Genomic DNA, 12,640 nt, shown 5'->3' with positions numbered 1-12,640 from the left:
AATTCCCGAGACAATTGGTCTCATAGGTCTCATGAGATTGGTCTCGTGGAAAAATTTCATTCTTATGAATCTTGGGCAGTCCATGCAATATTGGTAAAACCAGATTAGAAACTTCCAAAAATTCAGCTTGTTTCTTGGACAAGACTCCTAGCGTCAAACCCTCTTTTATAATTTCATCCACCTGGTTCTTATATAGTGGAGTGGGTCAGTAGGCAATTTTTTATACGTAGAAGAAACGGATAGCATTTCCACAATATTATTCTTGTAATCCTCAGAGTTCATAACAACTATGACACGTCCTTTATCGAATATTTTTGTAGTCATATCGGTCATCTCCTTAAGCTCTTGTATTGCCATTCTATTCTTTTTTTGAAAAATGAATTTTTTTCTTTGAAACATTATCATATTTCAAAAGCTTAACCTCACGTTCCACAGTCTCCTGAAAACTGTCCATACAATCAGATCTCGACTGGATCGGATAAAAGTATTGATTATTTGTTTTTAGACTGTCAGATTAATTCATAGAATTTTCTGCTCTTAGATTATCACTGATTCATTTAATTTTTATACTATTCTGATTCATTTAATGTCATCAGAGAAATATACCCACGTATAAGCCAACCCCCCCCTCCCCAATTTTGACACAAAAAAAATGGGAATACTCATGTATAAGCCGAGGGTGGTGCTGCACAAGGGTTAATGGTGGTCCAAAAAGATGCTCCATAGATAAATACCCCCCATATATTGCTTCACAAGGGTTAATGGTGTCCCAAGTAGATGCTCCATATATAAATACCCCCATACGCTGCACAAGGGTTAAGTGGCCCAAGTAGAAGCTCCATATATAAAATACCCCCCATATGCTGCTTCCGCTGCTATATATAAAAAAAAAAAAAAAAAAAAGGAAGACATACTCACCTCTCTGTCACTGTGGGCTAGGTGTGGGAGTAGTCGCTGGCTCAGGCCCCGGGCACTGGCTATATTTACTGTTCCCTGCTCCATCGCTGTCTCCCGGGTCCTGTGCAGTGACGTTAGCAGAGGGTACGCACTGACTACGTCATCGCGCCCTCCGCTGAATGTCACAGCCAGAGGACCCGGGAGACAGCGATGGAACGGGGACCGGTAAATATTGCTCTGCTCCCCGTCATACTCACCCCCCTCCTGGCACACGGTCTCTTCAGCCCCTGCTTCATGCATGATCTCTGCTTCCCAGCTGTTCCTGCATTCAGTGGTCACATGGTACCGCTCATTAAATATGCGCATATTCATGAGTTTAATGAGCGCTACCACGTGACCGCTGAATGCAGGAACAGCTGGGATGCTGAGATCATGGGGGAAGCAGGGGCTGAAGAGACCGTGCCAGGAGGGGGTGAGTATGGTCTCGGTCACCCCCCACTTCCCCTCCCCCGCCAACCCCGTTAGACTCTCGTATAAGCCGAAAGGGGGACTTTCAGCCCAAAAAAAAGGGCTGAAAATCTTGGCTTATACACGAGTATATACGGTATAACAAATGTCAGTGATGGGGTACGTAATATATTTTCTGCGGCAAAACACTTTATAAATTTTCCCTCGCGTAGTGTTGCTTCCCTACCGGTGACAGGTTTGGAAAGAATAAAGAAACCTGCAAGAGGTGGTAACCTTAGGAGAATTTTACTCACCCGTGAGGCATATTGGATTTTCAACTTAGGAACTAGATTCCCGGACGGATTGAATAAAAAGAATGACATTATGTTTCATTATTAACTATCAAGCATTTGACTTTTATCTACTGTTTCAATTTTGTGTATTTTGTATGAATTTTTGTCTTTATATATTAATATATAGTTTTTGCACTTTTCTTATAACATGTGAATAGAACCTTCAATCGTGATCTGTTTCTAACAGATGATTGGTGTTTGTTCCTTTTTAATCTGTATGTGGTCTTGAAATGTCAGTTTTGATAAAGATCGCGCAAGCGATCGAAACATGTCGCTCATGTCTGTCTGATGAGCTGATATAGTCCAAAGGAGCTGTATATTTGTTCTTATACCTATGATGGAATAAAATTTCAAGTTTTATCATGAGAAGCTGGGCCTTCTTCGTTTTTTTTCGCATTGGATCAAGCCATACCAGGATGGTGCTCCGTGTTTCCTCCACAAGTCGGTGAGCTGGCTGTCTTTTTTTTTTCTTTGTGATCAGTTCTTTTTACCCAGAACTCAAATTGCAGCTAAGAAGCAGTTCAAGAAGGGGAGCTCTATTTGCTACTTTTTGAGTGAAAATATCCAAAATTGTGTTTGGATTTTTTTCCAAGAAATACTTAAATATGCTGCAGCTGTACACATCTTGTTTCAGAAATAGTAATAAAATGTATTTATTTGTTAAAGTCATTCGCATAAAACAAAGGCAATGTGCGAAACTTGGCTCTACACTGCTGGCAGGAGACTCAATGTGCCCTGTAACTATGGATAAAATCTCAGCCTCAGTTATAGGGGATATTGGCAATTAAAGGAAAGAAGAAAATATATTTCAGTGTTTTGAAGTGTTTTTCATGACCTTATGGGAGAGGCATAATTAATGTGTGATTATAAATTTAGGAAAAAAGTAAATCGTCAATAAGAAAAAAAAAAAAAAATGAAAAAGCCATCACCAGTCCGATTAACTGTTGGTACCTACTCTGCTGATGGGGGAGGGGGGGGGGAGGTGAACATTTCATCCATAAAATAATTGTAATAGAAAGTAGAGTAAATGAGTGGCTAAAATGTGAAAAGCAGACACCTTTTCATTTCCTATCTGACAACAGTATAAAGGAAAAAATCTATAGAATAAAAATGTGAATATAAAAATGTAATTTAAAGGATTAAGAAAAAAAGATGTAAAAATTATTTGAATGACTGAACAAGGAAGTTAGGAGTATTCCGATCTCCAACATCCCATCCCAATGTGTAGTAGGTGTAAGCAATAGCAAATGCCTCCAATTAGAAATGTAATATAGTTTGCCTGATTCGCTATATGGCTTTTCAAATATGCAGACATTGCAGTAGCTTACGTATCCATGGTTACGACTGCTCTCAACTGTCACTGAGTGGGCGTAGCTATGGATACCTAAGCTGCTGCAATGCCCTGCACATGGGGTAAGCAACATAGTGAATCAGGAGAACTATACTACATTTCTAATCGGATAAATTATTATCCCTACTACATATCAAGATAGGATCTTGGAGATGAGAATACCTCTTTTAAAGATTCTAAATCCGAAAATGTGGGAAAAACTCAAATGTAGCTGGTCATGAACTTGTTAAAATTGATCCAATTAACTAAACATTTAATTTGTTTGAAGGTGGAGGAAGTAATTGGAAGCCCCCTGAGACCTGCAAGATTTATAAGTATCTTTTGAATATTGGCTGTTTTTTCCTTCATCCTCACTGCAGCAGAAGGAAAAATGCCGCTGACTTTGCTATTTGCATGCATGTAAGTTCCTTTTAGTGTCTCTACACCATGTTATTATTTACCAAAAAGTGGATTTAAATGCAGAAGCAGTATGTGAAAAAATGAAATGCACCCTGACTGCTTCCATAGGACTTAAGAGGGAAAGTAGCACTCAAGTGCTGCTAATCAAAGGCCCTGATTATTTATTCATCAGCAGGTGTGACCACTTTGATTAAAAGAAGTTTGGCAGTTTGCTGCTCTGGAGTATGCGTTCGTGTGTTACACCATGCAAAGGAGTAAAGCTAAAGGCAATGATTTTAGAGAAGCAATTGTTGCTATCCATCAATTTAGGTAGTGTTGTAAAGTCATTTTGGAGCGCTTCATTCTACAGTGAGAAAGATTATTCACAAGCTGAAAACATTCTAGACTGCTGAATATTTCCCCAGGAGTGATCGTCGCTTCAGTATCAACAGAAGTTCAGACGATGCATTACTTGAGAAATGGCAAATACCCCAAGAGCTACAGCTCGTAGTCTAAAGGCTTCAGCATGTTAATGGTTCAGATCTTTCATTATGTCCTGATATATGAAACCATAGACTTTAACAAGGTTATGCTTAGTTATCCTCATGACGGTATATATGGATCTCACAATGTAAAATACATATGTATAAATAGAATGACATTTCCTTTTTACTTTAGGGTTTTTGAGTATAACATTTTTATTACACTTGATATGTAATGGGCATCACACAGGACATTTTGGCACTAACTTGTGTTTGTGTTTGCTTTTAGGCAGGACGCCTAGATGAGAAACTACCCAAGCAAATCCCTTTCACTATTTTATCAGGTGATAAAGGTTTTCTGGAATTGGAGAACCAATTCAATAAAACCCAGCGGCTTGCTCATGTCCTTAATCCACATCATTTAGGAGGAGATGTAATGTGTGCCATCCTGAACAGCATAGCAGAAACAACACCAGGTATGAAATCATTGCCACATGCCATAGGCATTAATGATCCAATAAGAAAGAGACATCCATTTTAGCTGCATCATTAATAAAGCTGCTCTTCTTGACTTTATTTTCCTGTTTACTTCATTGTAAATAAGTTTAGCGTTGAGCGGTGGTCTGTATTTGCTTTGTGTTGAACGGGTGGTCCATACTGCAAATTAGTAAATGGCTGAACATTCCAAATCCTAAACTAATCAGAAGAAATACTGGGGCTTACTTATTAAGCCAACATTTCAGAATTCTGCACCAAAAACTGACTTGCGCCAAATGTATGCTTTTTAAACAATTTTTGCGCCTTGTCTGGCAAGCGAGCATGGCATCACTGAAAAGTGATATGATGAAATGGATGGGACCAAACATGGGACACCTTGCTAAAAAAAAATGTATAGATTTTGGTGCAAATTTCTGGAACAAAGTGAGCCAACCAAGCCTGAGAGCACTGTCTAAGTGTTAGTTTTTGTTTAAAAAAACATCAATACTAAGGAGAGAAATTAGTACCCAGGTGAATATGGCTAAATTAAAGTAGACACCACAACACTATTTCAGAAAAACTTCGTGAAAAAATGTATAAATAAGAAAAAATACCAACAATTCATTCAATATAACAAATTTTCATTTAATTAAATAAGGACACCAACAAGGACAAAGGTAGACTGAGACATTTAACAAGACATAATGAAAGGGAAAGACATCATAAAAACCAAGGGGAGCGGGTCAGCACAGAAAGCACTGTTTTGTATTGTTCAGAATAAAATTGTCAACGTTATGCTTATGTTAGTAAATATAATTTTATATATAAATGAAAATAAATGTTATTTTCTGTCTACCTACTTTTGAATATATATATATGTGTGTGTGTGTGTGTGTGTGTGTGTGTGTGTGTGTGTGTGTGTGTGTGTGTGTGTGTGTGTATATATATATATACACACACACACACACACACACACACACACACACACACACACACACACACACACACACACACACACACACGGGAAAAAAAGTATTTTGTCAGTCAGCAATAGTGCAAGTTCCACAACTTAAAAAGATGAGAGGCGTCTGTAATTTACATCATAGGTAGACCTCAACTATGGGAGACAAACTGAGAAAAAAAAATCCAGAAAATCACATTGTCTGTTTTTTTTTCATTTTATTTGCATAGTATGGTGGAAAATAAGTATTTGGTCAGAAACAAAATTTCATCTCAATACTTTGTGATATATCCTTTGTTGGCAATGACAGAGGTCAAACGTTTTCTGTAAGTCTTCACAAGGTTGCCACACACTGTTGTTGGTATGTTGGCCCATTCCTCCATGCAGATCTCCTCTAGAGCAGTGATGTTTTTGGCTTTTCGCTTGGCAACACGGACTTTCAACTCCCTCCAAAGGTTTTCTATAGGGTTGAGATCTGGAGACTGGCTAGGCCACTCCAGGACCTTGAAATGCTTCTTACGAAGCCACTCCTTCATTGCCCTGGCGGTGTACTTTGGATCATTGTCATGTTGAAAGACCCAGCCACGTTTCATCTTCAATGCCCTTGCTGATGGAAGGAGGTTTGCACTCAAAATCTCACGATACATGGCCCCATTCATTCTTTCATGTACCCGGATCAGTCGTCCTGGCCCCTTTGCAGAGAAACAGCCCCAAAGCATGATGTTTCCACCACCATGCTTTACAGTAGGTATGGTGTTTGATGGATGCAACTCAGTATTCTTTTTCCTCCAAACACGACAAGTTGTGTTTCTACCAAACAGTTCCAGTTTGGTTTCATCAGACCATAGGACATTCTCCCAAAACTCCTCTGGATCATCCAAATGCTCTCTAGCAAACTTCAGACGGGCCCGGACATGTACAGGCTTAAGCAGTGGGACACGTCTGGCACTGCAGGATCTGAGTCCATGGTGGCGTAGTGTGTTACTTATGGTAGGCCTTGTTACATTGGTCCCAGCTCTCTGCGGTTCATTCACTAGGTCCCCCCGCGTGGTTCTGGTATTTTTGCTCACCGTTCTTGTGATCATTCTGACCCCACGGGGTGGGATTTTGCGTGGAGCACCAGATCGAGGGAGATTATCAGTGGTCTTGTATGTCTTCCATTTTCTAATTATTGCTCCCACAGTTGATTTCTTCACTCCAAGCTGGTTGGCTATTGCAGATTCAGTCTTCCCAGCCTGGTGCAGGGCTACAATTTTGTTTCTGGTGTCCTTTGACAGCTCTTTGGTCTTCACCATAGTGGAGTTTGGAGTCAGACTGTTTGAGGGTGTGGACAGGTGTCTTTTTATACTGATAACAAGTTTAAACAGGTGCCATTACTACAGGTAATGAGTGGAGGAAAGAGGAGACTCTTAAAGAAGAAGTTACAGGTCTGTGAGAGCCAGAAATCTTGATTGCTTGTTTCTGACCAAATACTTATTTTCCACCATAATATGCAAATAAAATGAAAACAAAACAGACCATGTGATTTTCTGGATTTTTTTTTCTCAGTTTGTCTCCCATAGTTGAGGTCTACCTATGATGTAAATTACAGACGCCTCTCATCTTTTTAAGTGGTGGAACTTGCACTATTGCTGACTGACTAAATACTTTTTTTCCCCACTGTATATGTGTGTATATATGTGTGTGTGTGTGTGTGTATATATATATATATATATATATATATATATATAGTGTGTATGTATATATATATATGTGTGTGTGTATGTATATGTATGTATATATATATATATATATATATATAGTCTCAAAAAAAATAAAGGGAACACTTAAACGACAGAATCTAACTCCCAAGTAAATCAAACTTCTGTGAAATCAAGCTGTCCACTTAGGGTACCGTTACACTGCGCGACGCACCAGCGATCCCGACAATGATATGACGTGGTAAGGTTTGCTGGTGCGTCGCTACATGGTCACCAGTAAGCCATCAAACAGGCAGATTTACCCAGCGATGCAGCAACGTTCCGGCGGTCCATAGAACGACCTCGGCAGTTGGGACCTTGTCACACAGCAGTGATTCTGACGACTCTCGCCTGTGTCCCTGAGTTCTGAGTCGCCAAGGAGGTCGCTCGTTGGAGTCAAACACAGCAATGCATGCTGGCATTGGGACACCTGTGGTCAAAAAATGGCCCAGGACATTTGAGCACGAAATCTGTGACGTTTCAGCGATCTCCCTATGTTAGACGGGGCCTTTAGGAAGCAACACTGACAATCAATTTCACATTCTGTTGTGCAAATGGAATAGACAGCAGATGGAAATTATTGGCAATTATCAAGACACACCGTGTGGACCTCCAAAGAAATACTACCCCACACCATTACTGACTCACTGCCAATTCGGTCGTGCTGAAGGATGTTGCAGGCAGCAGATCGCTCTCCACGGCGTCTCCAGACTCTGTCACGTCTGTCACGTGCTCAGTGTGAGCCTGCTTTCAACTGTGAAGAGCACAGGGCGACTGTGGTGAATTTGTCAATCCTGGTGTTGTGTGGCAAATGCCAAACGTCCTGCACGGTATTGGGCTGTGAGCACAACCCCCATCTGTGGACGTCGGACACTCGGACCATCCTCATGGAGTCGGTTTCTAATAGTTTGTGCAGACACATGCACATTTGTGGCCTGCTGGAGGTCATTTTGCAGGGCTCTGGCGGTGTTCCTCCTGTTCCTCCTTGCACAAAGGCGGATGTAGCGGTCCTGCTGCTGGGTTTCCCTCCTACGGCCCCCTCCACGTCTCCTGGTGTACTGGCCTGTCTCCTGGTAGTGCCTCCAGCCTATGGACACTACGCTGACAGAAGAGAAAACCTCCTTGCCACAGCTCGCATTGATGTGCCACCCTGGATGAGCTGCACTACCTGAGCCACTTGTGTGGGTTGTAGAGTCCGTCTCATGCTACCACGAGTGTGAAAGCACAACCAACATTCGAAAGGGACCAAAACATCAGCCAGGAATCATTGGTACTGAGATGTGGTCCCTACCTGCAGAACCACTCCCTTATTCAGTGTGTCTTTATAATTGCCAATAATTTCCATCCGTTGTCTATTCCATTTGCACAACAGCATGTGAAATTGATTGTCAATCTGTGTTGCTTCCTAAGTGGACAGTTTGATTTCACAGAAGTGTGATTGACTTGGAGTTACATTGTGTTGATTAAGTGTTCCCTTTATTTTTTTGAGCAGTGTATTTTGTGTGAAACAACTCTCTGGTTTAAGGGCATAAAAATTATATATACATACACATATTTTCAAAATCAAATAAGCTTTATTGGCAGGACCAAATAAACATAAACATTAGTTTTGCCCAAGCATATGTACAGTAGGGACTGTGGGGCTAATGGTTGGGGGACTCAGAGAATGATGGATGGGGTACAGGGTGGGCGATAATGAAGTCCATGGTTGCATATCATGGTTGTCTTTCTCGCAGCCTATGGCATGCACTTACATACTGTGATGCTATCTCCGTCGTGCTTCTCCCCCCCCCCCCCCCCCCCCAGCAGGATATATTTTTCTCTTCCTCCTTCATGGAGCTGAAATCCGGGAAGAGATTGGATAGTTTCCTGAGGTACGTATCCCTCACTGTTGAGTATTTGGTGCAGTGTAGCAGGAAGTGGGTCTAAACTCCAGGTCACAGTGTAGGCACAGTCTGTCTTCCCTGGGCTTGTAACTCTGACGTCTGACCTCGATGGCCAGATTGTGGGCACTGAGTCTATACGGCTCAGGATCTGTCGAGAACTGCTGATATCGTTCTTCCAGTCACGTATTTCTCCTGCCTCTCGTCTACCGTCTTCCTGATACTGGCTTTTGTCAGGTTGCTTTGGTTGACTGTTCGGTCAGGTTGGGTTTGGATGAGCTGTTCCAGGGGTCCTGGTTTGTGGAGATCGCCTACAAGTAGCATGGCTTTGTGGTGATGGCAGTTTTGGTTGCTACTCTGTAGGTGAGCCTGGAAGGACAGCGCCCTCTTCAGGACTACTAGGTGCAGTGGGAATCAGCCCAGCAGGCACTGTTGGTCGTGCTCTGTTGGACTTGGAGAAGGTGTTTACAGAATTCCAGGTGGAATATTTCGGTTGGACTGGAATCCCACTTTGACCAGTCTCGTTATGTGTGAGGGCCCCAGACTTCACTGCCGTACAGGAGGATTGGGGTGATTATGGCATCGAAAATTTTTAGCCAGACCCTCACTAGCAGCTTCAGATGGTAGAGTTTCATTCGGATGGCATAGAAGGTTTTGCAGGCCTTGTCCTTCAGGGTCTCTGGCTCGTTTGAAACTCGTGACTTTTGAATTTCCATGCCCAGGTAGGTGTATTTGTCCGTTTCTGTAAAAACGTAGTTATTTAGAACAAATGGAAGGTGCAGGCCAGTACACCAGGAGACGTGGAGGGTGCTGTAAGAGGGCATCAACCCAGCAGCAGGACCTCTACCTCCGCCTTTGTGCAAGGAGGAACAGAAGGAGCACTGCCAGAGCCCTGCAAAATGACCTGCAGCAGGCCACAAATGTGTCATGTGTCTGCACAAACGGTTACAGTAGAAACTGACTCCATGAGGATGGTACAGTATGATGGCCTGACGTCCACAGATGGGGGTTGTGCTCCCAGCCCAACACCGTGCAGGATGCTTGGTAGTTGCCACAGAACACCAGGATTGGCAAATAAGCCACTGGCGCCCTGTGCTCTTCACAGATGAAAGCAGGTTCACATTGAGCACATGTGACAGAGTCTGGAGATGTCGTGGAGAGCGATCTGCTGCCTACAACATCCTTCAGCATGACCGATTCGGCAGTGGGTCAGTAATGGTGTGGGGTTGCATTTCTTTGGAGGGCCGCAGAGACCTCCATGTGCTCGCCAGAGGTAGCCTGACTGCCATTAGGTACGGAGATGAGATCCTCAGACCCCTTGTGAGACCATATGCTGGTGTGGTTGGCCCTGGCTTACTCCTAATGCAGGACAATGCCAGACCTCATGTGGCTGTAGTGTGCCAGCAGTTCCTGTAAGAGGAAGGCATCGAAGCTATTGACTGGCCCACCCGTGCCCCGGACCTTAATCCAATTGAGCACATCGTGTCTCGCTCCATCCACCAACGTCACGTTGCATCACAGACTGTCCAGCAGTTGATGGATGCTTTAGTCCAGGTCTGGGAGGAGATCCCTCAGGAGACTAAACGCAACCTCATCAGAAGCATGTCCACGCATTGTACAGTAGGGAGGTCATATAGGTACGTAGAGGCCCCACACACTACTGAGCCTCATTTTGACTTGTTTTAAGGACATTACACTCCACTTTTATTTTGTGGGTGACTCCAAAGTTAGGCCTCCATTGGTTAATAAATTTGATTTCCCTTGATGATTTTTGTGTGATTTTGTTGTCCGCACATTCAACTTTGTATAGAACAAAGTATTCAATGAGAATATTTCATTCATTCAGATCTAGGATGTGTTATTTGAGTGTTCCCTTATTTTTTTGTGTGTGTATATTGTGGTGTAGTGACCACTGTGTCTGTCTGCTAGGGGGCGCTGTGTGGGTGTCCCAGTAGAGAGGATGAGTGGCAGGATGCTGAATGACCGTTATGTATCCCAAGGTAGGTGGCCTTGGGATGGAAGCTTTAATATGTGTGTTGATCAGCAGAGGTACTGCTGAGCTTCTGTTACACTGTGTCAGGAAGAGCTTTCCAGGTAGCTGGTGATACGTGCTGGACCAGCTACCTACAAATCCACCTAGGGGTGTGTCTAAAAATGCCTATAGTAAAGACTGTGTGAATGCTTGTAGAACCAGTGATGAGGTCATAGCCATGTGATGTGGTGGGCGTGGCTTCGGACCATATAAGGTGGCCAGGGTAGGTCACGTGTGGATGCTTGGACCCAGTTGGTCCGTATGGAAGGTCTCGCTGGAAGAAGTGGCTGCTATCCTAACAGCACATGTGGACGCTGTGTTTTATGGCTGCAAGTGTCTGACAGTTCCCAGGGGAGGGAATGAAGGTCTGGAGTATGAAGCAGCCATGAGGTAACCCTGACGGGGTCAGATAACTGTGAGGCTAGAGAGCCTGCGTATTGAACACTGCATAACCTGTATGACTACAGGGTTGACAGTGGAGCTCTGTCATGGACGCTATGCTGTTTGATAAGAACTTTCTATTGCTTTGGGTTTATGATGCCTGAATAAACTGCATGGACTGTTATTGTTTTATGGAAAACCCGTGCCGGATCTGATTATTTGGCTGCAAAGCGAGTGTCCCCTACCTTAATGACAAGCCCAACTTACAATATGTATTACACATTTGTGTTTCAATCTTTGGAAATCTACATGGCCCTTCTACATTTGGATACATTCGGGCATATTGTATCTTTGAGATGAGGAACGCTATGGGCATCTTCGTGGCAATATACATCGTATACTTGTGATCTTTAGTGTACCTATAATGATAATTATATTGCTTAGTTTTGCCCATGTTATCATATGACGTTCTTACAATATTCCTTTATAATGTCTTCTCTCTTTTGTTTGTTTATGCCTTGTTTGTTCTGTTGGTGCTGTATATATTATCTTACATGGCCGTACATATGGTCAGTAACCACATATGCTCCAGACACTAGAAATTAATGTTATATATGTATATTTAATTCTTATCTCATTTGATCCTGACTCCTTTCCCCTTTGTGATTCTAGTATTGGCACCCATCTGTTTATGGTTTTCGTATTAATATATCTCCTCTTTATGTGACAGGCGCTCCTGCCGCACGCGCTGCTGTCTCCCACACGCTGGTCGGCTCTTGGCATCGGGTCATGTGACAAACCACGTGATGTGGCGTCACGACTGGGCGATGCCGCCGTCAGGGTTGCCAGGGTAGCGGAGCGCGTCATTATGGTTGGACGCGCCGTCACATGACTCATTAAGGGGAGGAGTTTGTGACGTGGTCTTTGGTTTTGCGACCGCGTCACTATGACTGGACGCGCCTGTGTCTGTGATTGAGCAGGGGAAGCGGCCGCTCTGAGGTGATTGTTGCCTTTTTCTATCGCGCCTGTTGATGTCATCAATATGGGACGGGGCTTAGGTCTTTTCTGCCCCAATATTAGATATCCTTTGTGATATCTTCTTTAGGTTAGTGATGGCGCTATTATTATAATTAAATCTTGGATGAGGCACCTGTCCACTTCCCACTGCTGGGCACTGACATATGAGATTGGGTCACATGTGGCCGCTTGGCTTTTGTGCTGTAACCATGGTTACAAGCGCCATTTTTGTGAGTAAATCC

At 43.0% G+C, this 12,640-nt stretch overlaps 1 protein-coding gene across 4 annotated transcripts in view; it reads left to right on the top strand.

Moving 5' to 3' along the window:
• LOC141084586 (E3 SUMO-protein ligase ZNF451-like) overlaps window positions 1-12,640 on the top strand; it is a 104,553-nt gene that overhangs the window by 69,701 nt on the left and 22,212 nt on the right. For 3 of the 4 annotated variants that reach the window (XR_012231044.1, XM_073569418.1, XM_073569416.1), the window contains 2 exons: window positions 3,317-3,447; window positions 4,198-4,384. Coding sequence is in view for 3 of the 4 variants with exons in the window: in XM_073569418.1 (XP_073425519.1) it covers window positions 3,317-3,447; window positions 4,198-4,384 (318 nt within the window). In the remaining variant the exon portion in view is untranslated. The remainder of the gene's footprint in view (window positions 1-3,316; window positions 3,448-4,197; window positions 4,385-12,640) is intronic. The other variant, XM_073569417.1, reaches the window with a different exon arrangement.

Source organism: Dendrobates tinctorius, unplaced genomic scaffold, assembly GCF_039654945.1.
Source record: "Dendrobates tinctorius isolate UK_male_01 unplaced genomic scaffold, ASM3965494v1 ptg000024l, whole genome shotgun sequence".
Classification (NCBI taxonomy): Eukaryota; Metazoa; Chordata; class Amphibia; order Anura; family Dendrobatidae; genus Dendrobates; species Dendrobates tinctorius.
This window is presented reverse-complemented; position numbering and strand designations above follow the sequence as displayed.